A 27,553-nucleotide genomic window follows, 5' to 3' on the forward strand; every position below is an offset into this window, starting at 1 on the left:
GACTTAAGACAAACTCTTGACTGTCAGCCCCTGTACAAGTGGAAAGTTAAACACTTTCAACATACAATGGTGCAAGATAAACATTTCCATTCCAAAAGTTACAAACAGGAATACAAAGAATGGGACCAAAATGAGTGTAAAATCTAGCAGGGCAAAGTCCTGTACTTTCATATGGAACACTCAAAGCAATCTACAGTAGACTGTGAGATCCACAAGGGCTTGCATGGCTCTGACCCTATGGCACTTCCAGTGGTTGTAGCTCCCATGGCTTCTGTCTTGGGCCTACTTTGCTTCCTCCTTGCAGGTTTCCTCAAATGATCCACATACCTGGCTCCTCCAAACTTCTGGGATCTCCACTGAACCTCTACCTCACCCTCATAACTTCACACACTGCCCTCTCAGTGTCACACTGTCACACCATCTGGCCTCCCTGGTCTTAAGTCTCAAATTTCGGTAAAGGCCTTTTTAACCTCAAAACTTGCATTCTTCATGCACCTAAAAGCCGTGCCATGTGGATGATGTCACGGTCTGCTGTCTACTAGAGCAGTAGCCAGTAGACAGGGATCAAGTGCTTGAATTATACTCAATTAAAAGAGGAAATGTTTTAGACTGCCTCCATTCTGGAACACAGTGTGGCTGCTGCCATTCTGGAACACGGTGCTCTGTGGCTTTCTCCTCCGAGTCTTTCACTTTTGCAGGTGTGAGGCTATAAAGGGTGAAGAACTGCTGCTGCTTATGATGGCCCCAGGCTACCTTTCAATTTTCTTGTTCCTTCTCAACAATCAAGTCTCCTCAGCTCTATCTTTGCAGTCCAAAGCTTTACTGGAGGCCAAACTCACAAAATTTTAAATCATTCTGCTGTGGTCAGTGATCTTGATTTTCAACATAAACCTCGCTAAAAGCCCCCGACAGCCATGCCATACTCAACATTCGACTGCCTTAAAAATTGTTCTGCCAGATTAATTAATCTGCCGTCTTTTATCTTAAGTCTTAGGCAAATTTTCTGGACACAAGTAAAATGCAGATTAAATTTTCACCAAACCATAACACACATCATCTGAAATCCAACAACCAATGCAGTCCTTCTTCCCAGCAGAAACTTCCTGAGCCTAGCCTTTACCAGCAGGATTTCTGTTAGCCTTCTGGTCTTCTGAGCTTTGACTAGAATCTCCCATAAACAGTCTAAGATGTTCCAATGCTACTTTTTCAGGTGATACCTCTAAACCTCTCCAAACTCTTCTCATAAGGTATAGTCATAGCAACAACACTTCTCTGGTACCAACCTGTGTTGGTTACTTTTGTCTTCTTGCTGGGAGGAGTGCTGGAGAGAAGATTCTCTCCATCCTTACATTGTATGTAGGCTGCCCACTATAGTGTCAGTATAGCATTTACACCCATAATCCCAGTTTTGGACCATGGATCAATTACAAACTCCAGAAACATGCCCCCATGACTGTACAAGGCTTTGGGGCGACCTCCAGATATAAACCGTAACACTAGGCTTTAAGACCTGAGACTGAAAAGGTTTAGCTCCAGCCCTCAAGGAGAACATGGCATTCTATGTGCTAAATGCTTGGGGAAGGAGACCTATTAGAGCTTTGGTGTAGCCAATTATTTTCTGTGATAATTCCTGGTTTCTGTGTAGGAAACCACTGTAAAATGTAGTGACTTCATACAATGTGGTCACTCTCAATTCTATAGGGTTGAGGGGCTCACCTTGGCGGTTCCCACTTTGAGGTTCCACAGAGGGGCAGGTAGCTGTTTACAGAGACCGTATTCATCTGAAGGTCTGGGTGGACTTTCTGCTCACATTCACTCGCAAGGGAGACCTAGCATCAGCTGTTGGCCAGAGTGCTTGAACATAGCCTTCCCCTGTGGTACTATCTTTTAGTAGTATGGCACCTAGATTCTTTAAGGACAGTCCTAAGGGTGAATGTCCCAAAAGTTCACACCACAAAATCTCTCATAACTCAATTTGGATGCCACGCAATCACATGTATTGCATTCCTTTGGTAACAAAGAGATCACATGAATTCACTGTGGGAGAGGAAACACCCAAGAGTATGAATGACTGACAATGATCCCTTAAGATTTGTTATCAACAACATAAAATCATTTCAGTATTTTTTAAAAAAATTCCCTCTCCTATAGCTAATAGATTAGGGAGAAAGTTGCTCTTGCACAATATGAAAATCAGTGATACCACTCTAAAATTAGTTGAAGATCCCCTTGATTCAGTCAAGCAACCAGGTCAAAGGCATCCCTAATGACAGTAAGTGTAACCAAGAAGGATATGCAGACAAAACGAGAATACAGAGTGGCATCAATTAGAGCTACCTTAGTGTACTTGTCTTCAGTAACATCACCAAAAATAAAACTTCATCAACTCTCAAAAATAAATTATAATTTTTAGTTTCTGAATCACCCCAAACATTTTTCTACACAGGAATCTTGTGGCAGAATTGAAATGCCAATGCCAACTCTGCATTACAAACAAAAATTATTTTCGTTTACTTCCTGACACAAAAATAAAAAAATTTTACAATAGAACTCTATGGAATTGTTCTTCTGTAAGTTATTGTTATAACTCAGTCTCCTTTAACACTAACTTTATTAATTCATGTATTTCCCTGAACTGGACACATGTTAAAACTTTACAGAATAGATGTGAATAAAAAATCAGTTCATCAGTACGAATTGGAACTGTATCATCTATTCTTCTCTGAAATGTTGCAATTCCTTTTAATAACTACATTATCCCTTGCAACAAAAATTCAAAATGAATTTCTAAAAGTATTCCAATTGTTATCATTTTTATTTGTATTAGATTTCAAAACTTTTTTTTTTTTTTTTTTTGGTACAGAGAATCAAACTCACAATCTCACACTTTTCAGGCAGACACTGACACTGCTGAGCTAAATCCCAGTACTCTCAAAACAATTTTGAAGCACAACAAACAAAAAATGCTCTTGAAATTTTGCTTAAAATTTAGACTTTATTCAAACAGTTTTGACCACAAGGTGGGGCTGTGATGTCATGATTTGGAAATATTTATAAAATTATGTAAATATAAATGACAGCTTAATAAAACAAAGTTTGATACACTTATTTTTCAAATATGCATTATTGTAATCAATTAACTAATCATTAATGCTCAGGAGAAAAAATGATGCTTTAACTTGTCCAATTCTCATGCAGAAGTTACCTGTCAAATATAGAACTGTCCTGAGTAGTGACACAATTACATATCATTATGTAATTTCTCGTGAGTCTGACAGTTCCCACTGCATTGCTAATGAGACTTACTGAATTTTTAAACTGTTAAGAATGTCTTTAATTTTAAAAAATTATTCATATTTAAACACAGAATAATTCACTATCATGTAAAATTTTCTCCTTCATGCATTAATTCTATTTTGTAATCTAACATTTCCTTTAGGATGACGATTTGGAAGAAATTATGTAACTTTTTCTTTATGGCTTGTATGATCTTTTCCATTTCTTATGTTAAAATTAATTTTAAATTGATTTGTGTTGTATACTGTTAAATAGGCAGAGCATTTGTAATTTTGTAACTTTCAAAGAGTATCAATATTTAGTTTTTAACAGTCAACCATTTATCAGGGATGAGAAGACCATGCAAAACTAATCAGTTTCTTGATCTATCAAATAACTATTAATATCTCAACAATTTCTATCAGCAATAAAATCAATTTTACAAGTGTTTTCTAAATCATTTAAATACAATAAAAATTTATAATAAATCATATCCAATGAAATCAATTCCATAAATTAAACAAAGAGCTCCTAGGAAAATAAGTTCTATGAAACCCGAAATCCCAAACCTGTACTTTTGCCTGCACAATTTTTCTAGTTTATCAAAATAATTTTTATATACTTTGCAGTTTAAGTATATTCACATGTACAGTTTTGAATCTCTTAATTGTAATCCAAAACTCACTTCCTTTAAAAAGATTCATGTTCTCCTTTATTTTTCACTCTAATGACCTCTTTGACAAGTCTATACCTGATATTTTGTAAAACACGATGAAAGAGTGCTGTTTATCAAACGCTGCTCTCATGAAGTCTTAAAGATCTTAATTTTGTAAAACAGCAGACGTGGTCAAATACAGTTACTTACACAGTCTGTAAATTATGAACAGAATTTAAAAATTCTGTTGACCATTTCTGCAACTCAAAATTTGAATATATTATTCCCTATCTGGATGAATGAGAAGTCCAAAAAGTATCATAGAAAATTGGCTTCAATGCTAAGCAAGCAGGGAAATTTAAAAGTATACACACAGAAAAATATGAAGTGATTCTATCACTAAGATAAGCCATTCCTCTCATGTATGTGTTTTGTTCATTTTTATTCCAAAGAGGATGTACTTCCCAAGTAAATTACCAACACAGTAAATCCTAGTATTTTTCAAAAACAGTAGAATGGGTATTAAAAATTGGACTATTACTGAAGTATCTCTGGTGGGCAAACAGTCACAGTAATAGAATTCTATGTACATTAGTAATTAGGAAAAGCAAAAGATCAGTATGCTTAGCATGTGGGAGGCCCTGGGTTTAATCTCCAGCACGAGAGAGAGAGACAGAATGTAAAGCCCTCTAATAATACATATGCTACCATGAAGCACTTAAAGTCCTCTGATAATACACATGCATTTATACACATAATACACATACCTGGTTACTACTGACACCAACAAATTTTCATTTACTCAAATTCCCTAAGGGAACTTCCTCTTTAAATAACCAAATGTTTCCAAAGTAAAAGTTTCAGTAACAAGGAAAGTATAAAATATAAAATGCATAAATTGCATTTACTGCTCTACAACTTCATAACACTATTCAGAGAACATCCCTCTCTGGAGAATTCTTGGTAAATGCATCACACGTATCTTTTTGTACATAGCACAGGATAACATAATATTCTAAATAAACATAATATTCTAAATAAATGACTTTTATCAGGCTTGCCTCTCATGCAGACACCTGGTTATTGGTTTCATGCGTGTAATTCATTTGAAAAGTTTTTTTTTTTAATATTCCACAAAAGTGAATGAATCACACCAGTGCTTCCTGGACCAGGCTACTGAGCCTGCAGTTTTCTGTATTCATCCAATTGTTTTCCATGTTTCCAATTTTCTAACATACTTACGGGAATTTTCCTAACTATGAATCTTTCTTTTTAAAAGTATGTCATGGAATCTGAGATAAGAGGGAACATGGAAAATTGTGCTAAGTTAAATACTTGATCCAACTTCTAGAAACACAGTATTAACAGGTAACCACCTGTGTATGAATGACCAAAGAAGAGTATGTTTAAAGCTTAAATAAAAAATTACAGTAAGAGACACTGCGATTATTCTCCTTCAAAGTATTCCCCCCACATCAAAATTACTTTTCTCACTGTTCTTGCCACTTTCTGAACCGTTCCACTAGTCCTCTTTAACGACTGTCTCAATAAGGTATGATCAGAAAACACGGTGACTGCAACTGCCACCTGCCGTCCAATAACGTGTGAAAACATTATTATGTATCTTTATCTACCTTATGCCACCATATGACATCCAGATATTTCACGAAGTAAAAATGACCGTAAAAGTTAAAACACTTTGAATTGATTTGGGACACTGAGAGAGCCCATACAGCACAAGAAAGTCATGAAAATAAATTTGCAGAACTGCTTCAGAAAGTGCCAAGAATGACAGGATAAGCATATTCCAAGAAAGAGGGAGTATCTTGAGACAATGTGTTTTACCATTAAGTTTTTAAAATTTAAACACTCACCTGTATCTTTTAGGGACACCTCCAATGCTACAAATAACTAGCATCTGGTAGATACTTTTCCTCTGAACTCTATCACAAAGGCAATTGAGTGGCTTGCACTGGTATGTTTTATAGCCAGGCCATATCAGTTGCAACATATTTTGAACACTATCCCTGAAGGACAATAATATAACTAACAAATTATAACTAAAAGTTTCCCTCATCCTATTTGATGGATGCAAATTTACTCTGGATATTAAGTCCACCAAAGAAGAAAGAGAACTAGAACTCAACTTCCTTGTTTATTGATTACATTTCCCGATACCATCATTTTTTCCATCACTACATCTTCAGTACTTGGAACAACACCGGTTCCTTAGCAGACACAAAAAGAACCACAAAAGAAATGTACAATACATATATGTGACAAAGAAATGTGTGGCCTCTATTTCCCTACTTAAAAAAATGAGTTAGATCAAATCACCTTTAGCTTTAAATTTATAATTAAATTTATAATTTTATAGAATTTGTTACATTATGGTATTAATAGATCTAATACACAAAATGAAAAAAATTATACTTTAAATCCAGATTTTCTTTCAGCAACTCCATCATTCATTTACCTCTAAAAATAAATTAGTAAAGCAGTTAATACTTAGTAAATAAATTAATAAATTAATAAAGAAATGACAATTTTTTATTTTAAATTATTTTATTTTTATCAAAATTTCCTAACACACAGTGTTAGAAAAATGAATTTTGGCACCATGATCAAGAATTTCAAGTTTAACCTTTAAATTAAAAACAGTAGCTACAATAAGGACATTTAGATCTCACTACAGTAAGGACATTTAGATCTCACTCAGAGAAACAGAAACACTGAAGTCTATGATTTTCTTTTTGGTGGGAAGTTTTTTAAAAGTAGGATAGATGAAAAATAATAAAGAGCCTAAGAAGGATAAAATAGAATTTCCAGAAGAAAAAAAATGAATAACCCTCCCACAAAAATAAAGGAGGGAGACAAAAGGTAAAGAAACAAGGCTCAACAACTTTATCTTCCTGATATAAAATTCAAGTACTTACGAGGTTTTTCAAAGTCATAAAATGCACTACTAGTCTCAAAGAAATTTTTCTTTTCCTTATTTTCTACAATTAAAAAAAAGTAAAGAAAGAAAAATCCTATTTTGATTTAAGGACACTTGCTTTGAGGAACGAAAAAGGCTGGTAAGCTTTCCTCCATCTAATATCAACTAGTGAGTAATTCACTGTGAAAAGTTCATCTGAAGGAACATAAGGTTTAATATCTAATACAAATGAAGAACTCATCTCTAACACTCTAGTGAAAAATTCTTCACTGATAAAGCTCCATGATTGTATTGATATTGCATCTCTTGGGGGAAAACAATGTGTAAAATAATCTTTTCTTTATGTTCCCTTAGTAATTACTATAAAAGAGACTGTATAGGTGGTACTGACACAGTCACATACAAATTAGGTTAGAATCAGATTTCCAAGCTTTCAAAACTTGCCAGTCTTCATTTATATCTATTTTTCTACATTTACCTTACATGTTGATAAATAAAACTCTTCTCAGCTTTCTTAAATAAAAAAATATTAGGCTAATCACTTTATATTTGTACCTGAATATTTTATCAATTTGAAACACAAACTCAGAAAACTAGCACTATTCTCAGAGATAGTGAAGCGTAGAAATAAATATTTTCTTGTATTGCTTGTCTTTCTTTCCTTCTTCAAATTGTTTTAAGGCTCAGAGCAGACATTAAGAAACATCAAACAATTTTTTTTATAAAATCTTTTTCAAATGTTTGGTCCAAAGAGAATCTGTTGCATTCTGTTGCAGTTATTTATATATTCTTCCCATCTTCTTGAGCACAACTTCAAGACATGTTCATGTCAGTCATCCATTCCAAAAGAAAATTCAATAAAAAGCAAGTAACTTAGGGATCTATAAATGATACTGCAATATATCTTGTTCCATTTTTAACAGGAAGTCCTTCGTGCAAATGTGTAAGTCTCCCAGGATGCATGAAGCTCCAGCCTTTTCTTGGTGACTCAATAGAGCAATTGTACCTTAGAAATTTACATCCACCTCCCTAAAAAAGTTAAACAAATACATCAGCTTACGATTTTCAACTTTTAATAAATTAGGCCATCTGAGCAGAATCTAAAAAGGAAAGTTGGCAAAGCCCTTTCATTCATACCATATTTCTTCATGAGTTGTAATTACCTGAAAATCCTCTCCCACATTGTTGAGGGCAATGTTGATGGTAAATGTGGAAGCGTCATGATGAGGACGAAGTGACCGTTGCCTCTCTGGGGAGTATTTTACTACAAAATTCAACAATGCAAACCCCTAAAAAAATGTGAAAAGTTAAGCCAGTAGATTTGCTTAAAACCCCTATACTTATGCAGAAATTGGTAGAGAACAGGCAGGAGGGGTGGGAGAAATATAACTACCTTTGTGTAATAGCCTGCAAAGACCTTCAGCGTAACTGGAGCAATAAACTCCCGGATAAAATGAAGCCATACATTCTCCAGGCCAATTTGCTTCATGTGGATATCATCAGTTGGGACATTTTCATAACCACCAGATATACGGCTGTCCTGGAAATAGCATTAATGCATCATAAAATCTAGTCCTTGTGTAATTCACATCCCCATTACTTGGCACTTTTTCAACCACAGTTCATAATACACAATAAAAATAACAGTTGTTCAATTATGGTATATCATCTGCTTTATTATAAAATGATCAAAATAGATTAACACAGCTTTTCAAATTTATCAATGAAGAGACAAAGTGTTGCAGTCAGTGGCCTCCTTCACTTCTGAAGCATATATGAGAGGCTTAACTTTAAATAAAACTGACCTTCTAAGCCCTCATCTCCCACTCATCTACAAAGTGGCTTTTTTTAAACATGACCCTCTGGTCTTAGCTGTTCTGTGAACACAGACTTCACTTATTTGTCCTTTATATAATCAATTACTGAAAACAAGCTTTTCCTGTGATGTCCTCACTATTACTCTTTGAAAACTGAATTTTTTCACAGGCTGTTTGTGTTATCCTGCAACATACTGTCTTCAAGTTCTTCCTTGTACTTTTAACTTCCCTCTCCCAGATCAACTAATTAGCATGGGGCAGTGGTCATTAGCTGGGCATCCTGCAGCAATGTTCCTGTGTATTTTACTAAACTCCTTAGTGCTGTTAAGCAGTTGGTATCTATGGGCTCAAAGGAAAACAAACACACTGAACCAACAGAAGCAGCTGCTTCCTGCCAACTCTTTGTAGCTGAATTACAACGAAGTCATTCTAAATAGATCCCTCTTGCCTATGTTTACCAAAAAACAGTTCTGACAGTCAATTAGATAAAGTCTGTCTTATTTTCACAACTTACTGTGACATACAAAAAATAAAATGTGGATTGAAGAAGAGCTGGCATTAATCTGGCATGTTTAACTGAACTACCTCTAATCCCAGGCACTGGCACTTAGGTAGCACTGTATAACCCCACAGATAAACGAAACTGGAGTCCAGACAGATAACTGACTTATGTGTTAAAAATTAGCTAGCAATAAAATTAGACAATGGCATTAGGTAGTTAGATGAAGGACTCAAGAATGTCTGACAAAAAGTCATACTCTCTGATAGCCACCCCTACCTAAAGTACGCATGAGCACACACACACACACACGCACATTTTAGTTCTTTGTGTAAAATTGCAACTTACATGATGTTTTCCCCCAGACCACTGGCCATAATTCTCCATTTCTTCCACCAATTCATCACAGGCTTTTTCAGAAAATATAGGAAACCAAAAGACATCTGGACAAGGCTATAAGAGTGGTATCATGAGAAGGCATAACACATTTGAATCTTAGAGCAAAATGACTTTTGAGGCACATAAAAATTTAAAATAAATAACATTATCATAGTTTATTTGGGAATATTTTTTCTTCTTCATGGTACACTAAAAATATGCAACTCAGAATTCAAGATACCTTATATTTTGTGCAAGGTTTTGGAAGATATATAAGAGTTTATATTTTGGGGCCGGGGATTTAGCTCAGCGGCATAAGCGCCTGCCTGGCAAGTGAGAGGTCGGGAGTTCGATTCCCAGTACCGCAAAAAAAAAAAAAAAAAAAAAAGAGAGTTTATATTTTATAAGATCTATCTAAAACAAAGACCCTGTACCCTCAAAGAGAAATTTTCTTTGAAAGAGATCTACATCAGAAATCTGTCAATGGCTCCTTATTTTTAGTGCTTTTAGAAAACCATAACATGTAGGAGCAGTTTTTAAGAAAAGTATGATCCTAAATTGTTATTCTCCATTTTAATACTGTGTGGTTCTATAAGACCATATAATCAGCAAGTAACCCATATAAATTTTACCTATAGTTTCTCTAATTTCACATTTTCCACTAACATAGATGGAATAACAACATTTCCTTCTGAAACATCAAAAATGTCCAAGAGAGCTCAATAATTAATACAAACCTGCTCAACTAGGTTTTCAGTGAAAATTTTTGAGTAATCACGGTTTATATATTGCTCCTTCCAGTCCTACCAAAGAAAGAGGTGCATATATTAAAGCAAATACATTCTAGTATACACTGGGGCAAGTATACAGTACAAATATTTTTCAGAAATTAAACAATTTGTAAGTGACTATGTGCAGCAGACAAGGTAGTAATTTTATAACTAGTTTATATTTTATTCTTTGCCTGACTCTGTACACTCACATCATTCTAGGAAACATATTCTTTTTCAGTACTGAACTCAGGACCTTGAGTATGCCAGGAAAGCACTCTACCACTGAGCTGCATCACTTAGTCTCACAAAATGTTTATTTACAACATATCTGGAGGTATAACCTCTAGATACTGTACTTCAAGCAACTTACAATGTCTACATCTAGCTGCTTTATTTTATGAATTACTCAAGAATAATTTAAGTGAAAATATTTTAAAGTGAAAAATAAGGAAGAAAATCCTAACAAATAATAGTAAAAATAATAATAAACTAAAGTCTTGTTTAAATTTCTAAAATGACACACTAAACTTTTTTGATTTTTAAAATAAATTTAAAATTTTTGTCCTTTTTTTTTTTTTTTTTTCTTTTTCCTTTTTTATCGGTAGCAGGGATCGAACTCACGACTGCCCGCTTGCAAGGCAGGAGCTTGTGCCGCTGAGCTAAATCTCCAGCCCCTTGTCTTCTCTTTAAATTTCAATATTTATCAAAGCTTCATGTTAGGGTTAGAAACACTTTTACACTTATTAATCAGCAAAATTAAGGACTGGAGATTACAGTGAAAATGATTCCTCTTCATGCTAATTTATGAATCTTGCTCTCTTTGTCCAGTGTCTGGCTCATAAACCACAGATGAAGATGCCTCATTTTTTTTTCTCAACATTAGCTAAGAAATCCTTTTTCTAGGTCAAGTGCTTTATTTAAAATCCCTATATTAAGAAGGCATATATTAAAATTTAGAGTAATTTAAATGACTTCCAGTATCTTATTACATGCTTAACAAAACAATAATAGAAAATACAGGCCCAGGTTTTAGCTCAGCAGCACATGCCTGCCTGGCAAGCACAAGGTCCTGAGTTCAACTCCCAGAACTCCCTTGCAAAAAGATAACAGACAGACACACAGAAAGAAAGAATGAATGAAAATATAGGAATGGGGCTGGGGATTTAGCTCAGAGGCATAAGCGCCTGCCTTGCAAGCAGGCAGTCGTGAGTTCGATCCCTGGTACCGATAAAAACAAAAAACACACACAAAAAAAAGAAAGAAAATATAGGAAGCGAAAAAGAATGAGATGAGGCATGGACTCAAAATAACCCGAATCCAAGTGTTTGTCAAAAAAAATAATCTGAAATATATCTTTGAGGCTCAATTTCAGAAGGGCTGATGATTATAGCATGTTAATTTATAATTTATTATGTTTAAATTTTCATGTTTATAATTTTAGTGCATAGGACTCAAACAATTAATGCTAAGTAAACACTCTATCATTAAGTCACACTCCCAGTTGCTGAAATCTATTTTTGATGTGGAAAATCAAACCTATCATCAGATTCTTTAAGGAGTACCACTTAAATACAGTATCTAATTATGAAGGGTAGATTTCTAAGTTATTTATTTCCTCTGTTCATTAGTTTTATTCTAATATGTAAGAAAAAATAAAATTAAATATCCATAAGGTTAATCTTATAACTTTTTCATTTCAGACTGCATTTCAGGTCACTGAACAAACTGAACTCACGACCTCGTGCTTGCCAGGCAGGCATTTGTGCCACTGATGAGCTAAATCCCCAGCCTTTACAAATACCTTACAAATTCGGATAATGGGAAAATCTTTAAGCATTTTGGCATGGGACATCCATAAACATATAGATGAGACTAATTTGTCAAAGAATGAATTTCTCAAATTTATGGAGAAAAAAGTACTTTCTACCCAATTTTTATGTTTTATCTCATACTTTTTATTTCAAAGACCTGAATTTTATCTCACACTCTTGAATCTAAAGGCTTGAATTTTTCCCTAAATGTCTAAAATTCAGAATATAACTTGCCAGGAATCTGATATTATTGAAGAAGACAAATAATTCTGTCCCTTAAAATAGGAAGAGCTCCACTACCAAAGTAAAATACATAATTCTCCTTGACCACACAAAAGCTTTGTTTTAATTCTACTCCTGTCCAAGATGAAGATATGTAGGTAAAATAGGATGGAAGTATCTTTAAGATACCAAAATATAAAAAGATAATCTTCTAGTCAACAAAAGTATTCAGAGTATTACATTTATTATTCTGGAATATGCTGTCCCTGTAAAATAAAAAACAAATTTCATCAGTAACTGATTCTTTATAACTGAAAAGTTTTACTGTTGGAAGGGGGAAAATCTTAAGTAGCACTGTAGCAGTTTATTAAAAGAAGTATATTCCCATGTAAAAATGCCAGCTTTACTAAGGAAAGTGATCTATGCACAAGAAAAAAAATGAGCTAATTATTATTTGACTCACATTGAAAAAAGAATTTACGACTTTAAAAACAGGCTGTTTAAAGACTTTCCTATTATCCCACATTAGTTTACCCTGAAATTTTCTTTGTTTTTATATAATTGAGGGGAAAAAGGAAGAAATATATATAAAATGATAAAATAGTGTTTCCCTAACTCCTTGAATTTTCTTAATGAAATCAAAATATCAACATATATGATCTATTTGCTAATATTTTTCTGAAACTGTGACGAAAATTTAGATGTTACTTTTGAATACACTAGACAAAAATAGAGAAACCAAAAAAATAAAAATTTCCTTATTCACACCTAATACATATCTTAATACAAAGTAATCTCAGACAAGTTCAGATCTACCCTATCCAACATAAAGTACAACTGTTATTTTTAAAAGCCCCTAATCACATTTTCATGTTAACACTCATCTGATTTACAGCCTTACAATTTTAAGAAAATAAGTAAAAAATAAAGCTGAACATGAAACACATACCACAGGATTTTCAAATATCTGCCAGAGGTCATTGTTATAATGAGAAGTATTGTAATTAGCAGTTGATAACAGTCGTCCAAATTCATGCCTATTGGAAATGTACATAAACACACCCTATATGCCAAAAAACAATGTATTAATCTTACAGGAAAGTATAAAAAATAAATCTAGCCAGAGGAAAATGTATTACTTTCAACTTTTATATTTCAGTTATGAACATGCATATTTATTTTCATATAAAATGTGCATGATTATAAATTTTTAATTATTATGAATTTACACACCACACATATTAATAGATAGCACTGACACTCAACTGAAAAAGAGAAGAGGAAGAATGGGATTTTTTGTCCCTTTTTCACTGATTATAGGTGTAAACTTCTAGAAAAAAAATTCCTGTTTGAAAGCAGAAATATTTTTGAGACACCAAAATGCAATAAATTGTATCTTCTTGTGGCTTCTTTTCCTTTCAAAGAAGACAACATTTTTTAAAAACATGAATCCAAAATACATTATTTCCTCAGTATACTTCACCCTTTTATTGTTCTATGGTAAGCACAGAATTCAGTCATATATTTTAAAGGCAGCTAAAAAAGAAAAATCAGTCCCGATCTTTAATCCAAATAAAGTAAATGTGGCAAACAAAATTAAAGCAAAAAATGTTTCTTGTACCTGTTTTAATGAGAAAAGTTAATAAAACATAGTACCCATACCTATTTACTGCTTTTATATTTTTTGCCTGTGTGTATGTGTGTATGTGTGTTTGTGTGTGCGCAGGTGCATGCATGTGTGTTTGTGGGAGTAAGGACTGAACCACAGGCCTCTTTTTCTTGTTTTGGGACAAGGACTCAGTAAATGGCCTGAAATGCCTGGGGCTCACAATGCTGATGCTTCACTTTCTCCCTCTCTCAGTAGGAATACCTAACCCCATTTCTTTAATCAAGATGCACTTTATACCTACCCTTGTTTTTGCTCCCCCCCCAAACCCTATAAAATATGAGCAAAAGTGACTTAGTTGTAACTTCCTTATCTGTCAACCACAAAATGTACATTAGCTCCATCTCCCCCTCCAAAACCATAAAAAAACAGACTGGAAAATATACAGATTGCTCACCTATGAATACCAACATTTTACCAAGCTAAATGCAGAGACTTACATTAGATCAGGCAGTATACCATTAGTATTAATTACATAAGTAAAAATAAATAAAAATAACACCTTTGGGGGGCTGAGCATTTGGAATGTTTCCGGAGTAGGGGAGTCTTTTTCCCTTTGTAAAGTCTAAAATGAAGAGAAGCACTAGTTAAGTTGACCTGCACACCCACTTTCTCAGGTATTCTTTGATTAAACAAACAATAGCAGCTCTTGGTGAAAAGCTAATGCTGTAAAATATCCTTCACAGACCACATGCAGAACAAGCAAAGCTTATAGCGCACACAAAGAAATATCTCCAGCCTTTCAGCCTCTTTTTCCCTTTTATTTTCTTGGGGGAGTGAGGGAGCAGATCAGACACATCAAGCTCATTCCTTAGCAAAACGATTAGACATATAATTTAGACAAAGAAAAAAAAAATGTGTGTAACAGGCCATTCCAGGATGCACTGTAGAGTGAAATTAGCCAAACATGAGCACATAATACAATCACAGGTACTGAGACTATACAATAATGACAATGCACATAGAGTTATAGAAAAAACAAACATATTCAAATACATGCCTTGTTAAACTAAGAAGAAAATACTTGCCAACTTTTCTGATTTCAACAAAAACCACAATAGCTTATATAAACTTATAATTTTAAAAATATTCCTCAATCACTCACAAACCAAAAAATCATATAAATATGCTTTAAGAAATATATTTATTCATTTGAAGAAAAAACTATATTCTGTAGTCATTTATATTTTACACTGAAAGTATATTTGTAAAATGGGAATGTCTCATTACTTCTCACATAGATTAAATAGACTTCATATCTCAATTTTTCTCTTAATTTTGTGGTAAGGAACCTGCTTTTCAAGAATGCCAGGTTAATAATGTCATAAGGTACACACAAGTTAAGAGAAATATGGATATTGATTTCAGAACAAAGTATGTATTTCTTTATGTGCAATGACCATTTCATTCACACTTTAAAAGTAAATTTAATTAGGATGAGTTTTCACTATAGATTCAAGAGGAAGTAAAATGTATTCTTAAAAGAGCCAGCTTGAAAGAGTAAACAATTCCATCTTTATTATTCAAATCTAACTATATTGCTATTAGTCATCCTAATGTCCAAACATTTTTACAGTAAATGTTGACAAATCATTCACCAAAACTTCTTCAAATTTTTCAATACAGAACCAAAAAAATTGGCTAGTACTTAAAAATTAGAAAAAAAAAGGCATCAAAATATAATAACTATAAAGCAAGCCATCTTATAAAAAACATTTAATCAAGCCCACAATGTATATCTTACCATTTCTCTAGCATTTCGACAAAGAGCCATATCAGGATCCAATCTGTCGCGAACAAAATAGTTCCTTTCATTCATCTCTGAGCGAAGTGTTTTCCCTTTAATTAAATATACGTTAGCCATGTATGGAACATTCCATATGCCTCTGAAAGTAAAAAAAAAAAAAATTCCAAAATAATAGAAATACAATTTTTTTGTTTTTAAAAAATACAGTTTAAATTATATATATTACTGAATCAGAACAGGCATTTGACATATTTATGAGATTATTTCATATATATTCATGAGATTTAAGAGATTTATCTGTTGATTAAATTCAATAGAGTTGGTATGTGCTTATCATCTTTGGCTACCATGTTACAGTTGTTGTAGTTAGAGCATAATATTCCATTATACAAAGTATGTTTTCATTTAAGGTTAAAATTTTGATAGCAATAATAACAACATACAACCAGCAATGTCCTGCTGCTGGCTTACAGTGCTTCTTAGAGCTGAAATCAAGTGCTGTGTCTCACTGAGGCCTAACTCCACACAGGAAACTTGCCACAGATACTAGTAAACATTATTAAGTCAAGGGATTTCCCTGTTCTCAAGAGCCAGCTGTTACTAGCATACCAAGGAATACAGCATAAAAAGCCCTTAAATCATATGCTCTTTAAATGAAACCATATCAAATACTTTGTAGATAAAGTAAGATATGAAGAAATACAGCTGTTAAGTACTTGAGTGTTGGGAGAAATTTATCCTCATTTTTCCCATATCTACCTCCTCCTCTGAACATGACTCATTTCCTGAGAATGGCAAAAGTTATTCATGATGAATATACACACTGCTTTTAGAAAACAGAAAGGAAAGAATGAAATGTACCAAACATTATTGAGAGAATAGGGCATCGCCACTTTATTTGATGACACCAGTCTAAAACAAAACTACCTTAAAAACATGGGATGAGTCAGCTGAACTCAGGAAAGAATCACTGTTGGTGTCTGTGATGTTTAAATTTTTAAAGGGAAACATACGTGTAGGTCATAAGCTATCATTTCTTATATTAACTATTAGATCAAAGGCCTCTACCATATTTACTCTTAAGACAAAAATATAGGAAATTAGTATTGCTCATTCCTAAAGCAAAATCAGTAACATAAAACCATAAATCTATTTTAAAAGTTTTCAAAGCAATCAAAACAATACTTTATCATAGGCATATGTACATTCACAAATGTGAATTCTGTGGTCTGTATCCAATATTTGTAAATCTTCATTTCTGTGTGGCCACAGATAGTATCAGACTTATGGTCTCATCTCAGAATAACAGTCCTTTGAAATATAAGTATTTTCTTAATAATGTTTCAACTATATATTTTAATTACAGCCCACAAACATTTACAACACATATATTTAAAATCTATATACCAATTACTATTTTCATAAGGAAAACACCTTTTACCTATTTAAAGAAACTTTGTAATGTTTTGTAAGCTGAAGGGAAGATCCTTTTACGTAAGAAGGGTCTCCTTTTGAGTTAGGCTAACACATTTGAAAAGCCAAGGGGAAGCATGTAATGGCTCAGTCACTCTGATCTCTCATCACATTCTTCCCTTGAATTAGCAAAACTATTTCAATGTGACTACTTTTCAGCTTTGAAAAACACACATTATTGTCTCCAAATTAAATATCACTCATTCATGTACACCCTATGTAACATGTGTATTCTTTCTAAAAATTAGAACTAGAAATCAGGTATCAGTGGAAAAACTTTCCTTAAACCAAAAGATGAGCTACTGTTTTATAAAAGTATATGTATACATTATTTTTCTGTGTTATTACTTATTTATTTTATTTTTTGGTTTATAATAATTTAATTTTTTCATTTAAAAATAATTTAATTTTAATAATAAATATAATAATTTTACTTTAACAATTTCATTTTATAATTCTAGTAAGTTTGGAGCTCTTCCATGACAGAGCATCAGATTAGCAGTGTACCAGGATCCGTTACTACTCCTCATTGGCCAAGCTCATTACTGTAAGAACAGTCTATCTCTTTTTGTTTCTTGGATCAAACTAGTGGTGTCAGGAGGTAAGGAAGAAGGGAATAGACATGAAAGAAATAGTTTTCTGATTTTTCACAAATGGAAATTATAAAACAAAACTTACTTAATTGGCTCTAGACAGAGACCAATTTTATTCACTTATTAAAAATCCATGAATTTAGATTTTAAAATATTGCATTCAGTAAATATCCTAGGAACAATATATATGTCCCTCTTCTTCCCTTTCTGTTTCTTTTGTAAAATGTCACTCTGTAATCATCTACAGAGCTACATTCTAAAGAGGAAAACATATTTCCATTAAAATATACTCTTTTTCAATTTATTTTATATTTGGCTGGAAGATGTTCATCTTTTTTTATCCCAGTTACAAGTTCTTCAAAATAACTATAGCAAAGAAGAGCCCTGGAAGTATTACTTATTAATTTTAAAAGTTACCCAAACAACCCTTTATTTATTACAGTTACTAAAGAAATGTGCTAAAATAAATTCCTTGCTCAGAGTTTTAACTAGATTACTCTTCAGCCAACTGTAAGATGGGTACATCTGGAAACAGCATATTCTCTCTTAGTATTTCCCACAATATGCCTGTTAAAGATTTAGAAATTATTAAACAATATTTTTAAAATATTAGCTTTACACTTGTATTTCAGGTTCTAAGTGATCTCCAAGTACTGAAACTGCCTTCAAATATACATAGGAAAGAGACACATGTCAAATAAAACTATATCCTTGGATTATGGTGTTTTACATTAAAAGATTAAATTACATGACTTACACTCTCTTCCCTTGAACAATATCCACATAATCTTCAGATCTAGCGTAATATCCATCAGGACTCAGTGCTCCCCAGAAGTTGGACCACAACTTTCCATGACGAGTTACAAGAGGAGCAATGATCTTTCTACAGAAAGAAATTCACATCATCATTCTAAAATTACCACAGAGTTATTACTGTTTTTGGACACAGCATGGCCCCTCATTAATAAATTTCATTTAGAATATATGATTATCTAAAAACCAGAATAAAATGAGAAATTATTTCATCTTTTCATCTTTTCTCAAAATGGCACACTGCTAATTTTCCATGTTCCATTATGCTTTTTTTTTTTTTTTGATCTTTTGAGACAGGGTCTCGCTATGCAGTTCAGGCTGGTCTTGGGCTCACTTTGTAGCCCAGGCTGGTCTCCAACTCGCATCGATCCTCTTGTCTCAGTCTCCCGAGTGCTGGGATTACAGGAGTGAGCCACCACACTCGGCTTCCATTATATTTTTTAAAAACAGAAATTAACAGAAAAAAATTACAGAAAACGTTGATAAAAATATAAGAACTCAGCAATGGAACTGATATCCAATAAAGTGAAACTACCTTAATTATGACATTATACTTAAATGTTATTCATATTTCAGAAATAATAAAAAATAAAAAAAGTATTTTCCTTATTAGTGGGTAGATATAACTGGCTCTCATCTATTAAAGCACCAATAAGCACTTACTGAATAAATAAAAATAAAGATGAGTTCAAAGACTTATAAATAGAACAATTTTCCTAAAATTAAGTCACAAACTAATTTAAAGTATTTTCACCTTTTAGGAATTTTAAACTGGCCTAGCTAGTCCCAGTGGTGTATTATTCAGTCCCTGCCCTCTGGGAGGCCATGGTAGAGGACTGCAAGTTTGAGCCCAGCCTGGGAAATTTACTGAGATCCCATTTTAAAATAGAAAGTTAGAAAAAGATGGGTGATGCAGCTCAATTACAAGGCTCTGGGTTCAAGTCTCAGTACCACAAACACTAATAATAAAAATTAGAACTGGAAACACTGAACTTTTTTTGGTTCTTTAACCATTTTAGAAAAAAAAAAAAAATAAGAGGTTAACTGAAACCCTGAACGTCCCTTACAATCTAATTGAAACTTAATTGTCATTGTGACAGTATTGAGGGGTGGAACTTTGAAGAAGTGATCAGGGCACGTGGACATCACCCTTAAGGATGAATTTCATCTCAGGAAGTTGGTGTCTCTTCTTTTTCTCCTTCCTGTCCCCTTTCTCAGTCTCTCAAGTAGTAGCTCTCACCAAGTTATGAAGAAGCAAGAAGGCCCTCATCAGATTCAACAAGTGAACCCCAAGCTTCCCAGCACCCAGGGCTGTAACGGAATAAACTCCCATTGTTTATAGTTACCCAGTCTGTGGGATTTTGTTAGAGGAGCAGAAAACAGACTGCAGCACTGCCACTGTCCCTGAGTGACAGTACATTACAAGCATGGGGGAACAAACTGAAAACATGCCAGACTTTCCCAATGGAAATACAATTAACAGGGTCACCATTTTCCACATGAGAAAAGGAAATATGAGGTCTCTGGCATTACTTTAAAAAACAGTGATGCCACACAGGTTTTAAGAAAAGCTAATACAAACGTTCAAGATATATCACGTAGAGTATAAATTCTCTATAATGAATGTGATCATTATGTATATCTAAAATGCACCAATATAATCTGATTGAAGAAAATAAATAAATAAATAATAAAAAAGCTTACACAACCCCTCCAAGAAGTCCATGGACCAAACATTCCCCGCACAAAATCTTACTTCACAATACATTAATCTTATGAAGACCAACTCTGTTTCTTTTATATAAATAAAAGTGAAGTCAAAGAAATCATATACAATTAACATATACAAATAAATCATATACAATCAAATCATATACAATTAAAATTTTTTTGTTTTATTTTTCCCAGTTCCTGTTTTTTTTTCCCCCTTTTTTGTATCAGAAATTTAACTCAGGACCTTGTGCTTCTCAGGCAGATGCTTATGCCACTGGACTATACCCCTGGCTTTTCCTAGGTCCTATAAAACTAAAATATTAGCCAGAAAGCTGGATGTGGTGACTCACACCTGCCTCAGGAGGCTGAGGCAGGAAGATCACCATAGGTTCAAGGCCAGTGGACTATATAGAATGAGTTCAAAGCCATTGTAAATTGTAAAAGAAGACCTTGTCTCAAAAAAAAAAAAAAAAAAAAAAAAAAAAGCCAAAAACATTTCATATTGTTCAGAATACCTATGATACTAAAAAGAACATTATAAATTATAATCTGTATTAATTTAGAGAATGTTATGAATAACTGATAAGACCAAATAGAAAAAATTCTTATCATTTACAATCTCAGCTGCCTCCTAAAAAAGGATGGATCAAGAAATTGAGAGAGGGCTGAGGACATAGCTCAGCGGCCTGCCTGGCAAGCATGAGGTTGTGAGTTCGATCCCTGGTTCCAGAAAGAAAAAAGAAAAAGAAATTGAAAGAACCAAAATCTCTCTGCTATATAAAATCTCAGTGTTTTTGAGAATGAAATCTATGGCTATCAGCTGATGAGGAATGAAGAGTATTATGTAACTGAAAGAGTAAAATCTGGAGCCAGGCAGAGATGGAAAGAGGAGAAGGAAAAGGGAGCCAAAGATATGCTGAAAAGCACACATGGTAAAGATATATCACAATATTGGTCCCTTCAACCTTCACTCATGCCTTCTATGACTAACAATAGTTCAGTCTGTGTAAATTTCTGTATAACTACACATTTAGATACAGAAACTAGCACCATGATATTGCATGAACTTGAACCTTTGGTGACTAACAAGAATCCATGACAATGAAGACAAAAGCTGTTTTACTGGCTACTTCAAAAGGTTTAAAATGATAACATTAATGAGAATATATGTTAAATACAAGTTTTTAATATACAAGTATATTCTTTAAGTAACTAAGAAAACTACTAAGTATCATAAAATTAAAAATTATAAATATTATTAAATGTATTACTGCATTTCAATTAAAGTAAGAAAACTGAAAATGAAAATTCAAGAAAACATCATTGAATTTTAGTAGGTTTTAAGACTTACAAACCATACCCTTTATCTCTAGGATGGCCCACCTGCTATTTCTTATAACATTTCATCTGTTAAATATTGTATTATTTAATTTTGTAAATGCAGAAAAACATATTTAAAAATAGTTGGCACTTAATTAATGTTCATTAAACGTGAGCTATTAGCAACAATAGCTTCTGGGCCTCGGCTAAGATTAAGTATATTAGTAGTAGCAATAATGATATTAGTAGTAATATTAATAAATGCAGATTAATATTATAAATGGCTTTCTTTATTCCATTTCAATTCAATTAAAACACTCTGTGCCAGTTGATAATTAGTTCAACAGTAAATGAAATTACAAATTTTGCTGCAAAATAGTTTCTACCTCTGAAATTTCTTCCAGATTGTTAGAACTACAGCTCTTTAACTTTTTCAGTCAGAAGTTTTATGCAGTAAAAATCTACGAATAAAAATATTTCAAATTACAATTGTATCAGATATATCAGAACTCTACTTGCTTTATATAGAAACATAGACCAAAATAACACATCACACAACCGAATATTATATGCTTCTATCTTAAGATCTTTGTCAAAAAAGAATTTGTCTATATGACTACTTTAAACAAAAGTTAATTAGAATTAAAAATTAGCAAGTTGTAGAAAATAATTTAATATGATCTAACTCAATTCACTACGTATATGTAAGTACAGTGACAATTAATATGGAAATAATAATAAAATTTTTATGAAAACTCAGACAATACCTGTTTTGTTCAATCAAAAGTTTTAAAGTTCTTGGGTTTGTCAAAACAACATCTGCATCCAGACTAAAATAATAATCACACTTTTCATCCTGACGGCAAAAATCCCTAACATTAAAAAAAATGAAATGAGTTAGATAAAGTAAGTATCTCTTGATTGAAAATGTTAACATAAAATATATGTATAGTTTAGGTTTCTCTCAAACATTTTTCAATTAAGACTGCATTTCAAAACGGTCAATTTATCAACATGTTTATAGATAGTTCAACACTAAAACTTCTTTAGGCCAAGAAAAATATATTTAAGCCACTAAATATTTCAAGGCATAAAACAGTCAAAATAGTACTTATCAAGTTAGTAGCTGATGTTTTCTAAGCCTGGAAGATATTTTACTTCAATGCATTTATTATTTTTTTTATTTTTTATCTTTTTTCACATTTAAAATTTTTTGCATATACAAAGGTAGAATATGAAATGATATACTGTCAACAACTCAGTCCTAAGAGACTCTTGGAGATACCAAGTGTATGACTTTAGGTACTATTTTTTAAACTTGATTTGCACGGCTTAGCAGGGGCCACTGAGTAGGGTAGAGGAGTACTAGCAGCAGGCATACCAAGGAGTGAGTCACTGCTGATGCCATGATGCCCTGGAAATGGTCCATACATCACAGCTTGGGGTTATCGCTTAGTTCTGAGCTGCTTCCCTCTCTGCTGGTCCAATTTACCACTTTCTGCCTTTGTCTCTGTGAATCTCTATACTGTATTTCTTTCCTAAACCATGGCCAAACAATATGCCAGACAGAAAAACTTGTTACAACTGTGCCAGAAACTAGAGAAAATGAGTTTTGAATGTATACCCAAGGAATTCTCCATCTCTTAGCTTTCTCAGAGGCTTTTTTTCGAAGTACCCCAACAGCTCTACCCCAGGCAGCACTCACTGCTTTACCCTTAACCTTCCACAGCCAGCACAAGGCATGGGTCAGAAGTAGACAAGAAAATCTAGTGATCTGAGGGCACCCATGTCCTCCTTTTTACCTGAATAAGTGATAGTTTTTAATATTACCAAAGTTGTACTAGCAATCTACACTACTAAAGGAGCTACACAAAGAACCCAAAATATCTGCTCTATACTATTACATCAGCAGGCAACAAGAAAGTGGCAGCACCCCTTCCTCCCTACAGTCTAAAATTGTGTGGTTTTACCTGTACAACCAGAAGACAGCGGACTTGTTACTGGATTTTATTTTTTCCATCTTGATATGTAATTAGATTCATGGTTTAATTAACTATGCCAAGTCTTTATTTAAAGAAAAGCTATCAAAAGCTTCCAGGACCCTTCATAAGCAGACACAAATGAATACACAGTCTGCAAAAGGCTCTTGCCCCTATGTATCCACAGAGCGGGTACACAGTACACACACACACACACACACACACACACACACACACACACCCGTAGTAGAGACAAGTGCAGCAGACTATTTTGGGAAAAGTTTGCTTGCTCTTGAATCTTGTTTAATAGGATAAGTTAATTTACATTCATTAAAACATACATTCCCATGTTTCTGGCTTTAGCTTGACTTAGATCTTCTTCTGGTCCAACTATTTTTATAGTACTGATCTCATGTTTTGCTTTATCAAAAAATGCCTTGATATCTTTTTCATGATAAACTTCCTGTAACATATTTTAAAAGTTAAAAAATTAGGAAATAAGACAAAAATGAACAAAGTTTATATATTTAAAGCATATTACATTCAAAGTCAAATTCCACAACTCACACATTCAATTAAACAAAAATAATATGAAAATTTTATAAATAAAAATTGTATGAAGAATCTAAACCATATACACATCAACATTCTTAGAAAATACTTCAAAATTATTTCAACATCTACTCATAGACAAGTTCATGCAGTTAAGCCCACCACAGCTCCTTGTGGTAATATTTAAATCCTGATTACTAAAAATATTCCTACCTCAAAGGGAAAACAATGGCTTAAAGCCTGAGAATTTTAGATGTGTGCTGTATTCAAAAAAAAGGTCAATAAAATGTAACAGCTTTTTATCTGAGTAATAATGAGTTATCACATTTTATAAAATAAAATGTTACAATATTCTTTGAAGGCAGAATAATACAATTGATCATATTAAAAAGTCATTAATAAAAAAGATGAAAAATTAACAAAATTTTATGGTCATAATGTTACCAATTCAGTGTTAAACTATGCTAAAATTGAGACAAGAATATCCATCTTCATTACAAGAGCACTTCTGAACTTTTATATTATGTCATTACATTTTCTAAGAAGCCAGTTTTATTCACATCTTATTAAAAATTACTTATGAAAAAGGTGCAGTCAGCCTTAAAAAGATGAAAAGATAAGAAATTCCTCACCAACAAAGCCTTATAAAGACAGAGAAAATAACAATAAAAGCCACCCTACATAAAATGTAATTTTTATGTAAATATTACATAATGATAAATTTTATATTTCACTGTTCCAAACTTAACTAGGCAGTTTTACTTTTCTTGCTTTTTCTTTTTGGCATCGGGGATTGAACTCAGGATCTTACACTTGCCAGGCAGGCACTTACATCACAGAGTTAAATGCCCGGCCCCATTAGGTTGCTTTTCTAAAAATTTACAATATTTTCTGGAAAATTTTAGATACTAGCTGGCATGAACATGAGGAGAAAAAAATGATATACTAAAAGCACTAGGTAAAAAAGAGACAAATGAAGTATTTCACATTTTCTAGGTTTTTCAATATGATGTTAAATGCAAACTTTTAAAAAGAAAAAGATAAATAAATACAAACATATTGATTAATAATGTCTTTAAGTTTAACTTATATGTAGGGAAGCGCATGTAGAGGCTTTGAATATTTTTGAAGGAAACAACAATTACAAACTTCTTTGCAGAAGAGCATGCCATTGAAATTTATCAAAACAATATCTAGAAGCGATTTCAAATTCTAATATTATGGTATCATTAGAAATAACAAAAATTTAAATGGCAGCTCTATTAAAGAAAGTACCAAACTAACTCAAACACAAAGAAACATAAAGCTCTTTGACACACCCTTCATATATACTGAGCTACCTAAAAATCACTAATATTTAGCAATTTTTGATCTATAAAAATTGGTAGCTCGTGGGTTTCTTGCTTCTATTGTGATATTTCCTAGATCCAAAATCTTTAGTTCTTAAAAAGGTAGAGCAATAATTATTCCAAAACTCAGCTGATGAATTTAGACCAATAGATTTCTTTTTAGAAACAGCAAGTAGTCCCCCACAAGAAACATCAAAAATAGTTTTCACATAAAACAGTCATTTCTCAAATGCTTACTTTGTTATGAATGAAGAGTTTAAGTGCTTCTTTTGGGTAATCCAGTGTCAACAGCCTGTCCAGAAATTGAGGTAGGAAGGGGGTTGGTTGCTCAATAAAAACACCTATTGTGACATTTGGATAGACCTTTGTTTTATAGCAAACATAAAAATAAATTATCATTAGTGTGGCTTTATTTGAAATTCTATTCAAATCTTAATCTGTACAACAGAAAAAAAATAAATACTAGAATCTCGGTTTTAACATAATCTACTAAAACCTGAATTGCCCTATGACAGTTCTCTGTAACAGTTTTCTACTGCCCTATGTCAATAGAAATAAAGTTTTGAATCTAATTTAGGCTTTGCAAGGAAACTATCATATTTACCATATTTTATAGATGTAACTAAGAATAAAGTTTACTCTTCTAATCAGTTCTTCCTTCTTAATAGCCCTTAAAATATCCTTTCAGACTTCAATGCTATTTTGAAAGTTTCATTTGTGAAATTTGGGAAAACAGAAACACAATTACCAGTAACACTGTTAATATCAGAATTATATGAAGATTTCCTTACACTGTCTTTCATAGAACACAGAACATGTAAGGACTGTAGTATTAAGGGGGGTTAATAATGGAGATCAGACCTAGGATCTATCCCCTATTAGGCAAAGGTTCTAATTCTGAACTATAAGTGAAGCGTAAAGAATACAATTTTAAAAAAAATACATATGTTTAAAGTATTGAATCACGTATCATTCCTATCTTTTCAAACATAGTATCTCACATATTCCTTCATTATCTAAAGTTTATCAGTCTTTATTTGTATAGAAGTATTGTTTGTACAGTGTTGTACTTCTTTATCAATTCATTCACTCACTCAAATATTTACTATTAAATGAATAACCAAATTCAAACAGGTAAAAACAAAATACCCAGTAGGAGTTCTCAATTAAACATAGGAAATAAGTAAGAGCAGATCACAAGCCTCCCTTATCCACAGTAGATCACATTATCCTATCTGCATTTCACTTACATTACTTAAATGCTTACAAATTTTTTATTATTATAAATTTACACATATGTAACAATGAAATTTAAAGAAAGTTATACAGAATCTATAACTGGTCAATAAACAACTGGGCTTTTACTTATGACATCTCATCATTAATTTAAGATTATTAAAGATAAGAATATAGCAATTCACATTTATTAAATACTAAAATTATGTAAAGTGCATAGATAGATACAGATAGAGTGTAAAATTTCACTTACCCCTCTTTGCAACACTCTGAGGCATCCACTACTATTTTTACCTATAAAGAAGTTGCCTGCAGCCTACATTTAAATTATGGTACCTATTATGGTTTGTATGTAGATGTCCCCACGAAGCCTCACGGCAATCACAGATAAAGCTTTTCAAAGGTGAGTGGTTCTAGGATGTATGATTATGGGATTAAAGATGTGATGATGGAATTAATGGTGCAATATGGGTAGTCTGGATAGACTATAAGGGACAGAAGGGAACTGCTGCCTTCATTTGCTGCTCCTGTTCTGCTATTTTGCTGCTTTGCTGCCTTCTGCCCACCATGAACTGTTTCTCCGCCTCAGTGCCCCCATGTCAAGCCACCCTGCATTGGAGCTAGCTAGCTAGGAATTGAAACCTCTACTAACTGTCAGCTACAATAAATCTGTTCTCCTTTAACTTTGAGCAACAAGAAAAAGTAACTATGACACAACTCTTGGAAAATCAACTACTACTCAC

The 27,553-nt window shown here is 33.0% G+C and overlaps 1 protein-coding gene across 2 annotated transcripts in view; it reads right to left on the reverse strand.

The window, feature by feature from the left end:
- Window positions 1-6,477: 6,477 nt before the first annotated feature.
- The window catches only part of Plod2 (procollagen-lysine,2-oxoglutarate 5-dioxygenase 2), a 78,531-nt gene continuing 57,455 nt past the window's right edge, over window positions 6,478-27,553 (reverse strand). The window contains exons 9-20 of one of the 2 annotated variants that reach the window (XM_063249144.1): window positions 25,812-25,937; window positions 24,015-24,136; window positions 22,462-22,566; window positions 18,606-18,731; window positions 15,780-15,921; window positions 14,538-14,600; window positions 13,319-13,432; window positions 10,301-10,366; window positions 9,534-9,638; window positions 8,263-8,409; window positions 8,033-8,158; window positions 6,478-7,898 (exon numbers count right to left, since the gene is read on the reverse strand). In XM_063249144.1, the coding sequence (XP_063105214.1) occupies window positions 7,743-7,898; window positions 8,033-8,158; window positions 8,263-8,409; window positions 9,534-9,638; window positions 10,301-10,366; window positions 13,319-13,432; window positions 14,538-14,600; window positions 15,780-15,921; window positions 18,606-18,731; window positions 22,462-22,566; window positions 24,015-24,136; window positions 25,812-25,937 (1,398 nt within the window). In that variant the 3' untranslated portion in view covers window positions 6,478-7,742. The remainder of the gene's footprint in view (window positions 7,899-8,032; window positions 8,159-8,262; window positions 8,410-9,533; window positions 9,639-10,300; window positions 10,367-13,318; window positions 13,433-14,537; window positions 14,601-15,779; window positions 15,922-18,605; window positions 18,732-22,461; window positions 22,567-24,014; window positions 24,137-25,811; window positions 25,938-27,553) is intronic. The other variant, XM_063249145.1, reaches the window with a different exon arrangement.

Source organism: Cavia porcellus, unplaced genomic scaffold (assembly GCF_034190915.1).
Source record: "Cavia porcellus strain 051 isolate PalLab524CR breed Dunkin Hartley unplaced genomic scaffold, mCavPor4.1 scaffold_5, whole genome shotgun sequence".
In the NCBI taxonomy this organism is placed as follows: Eukaryota; Metazoa; Chordata; class Mammalia; order Rodentia; family Caviidae; genus Cavia; species Cavia porcellus.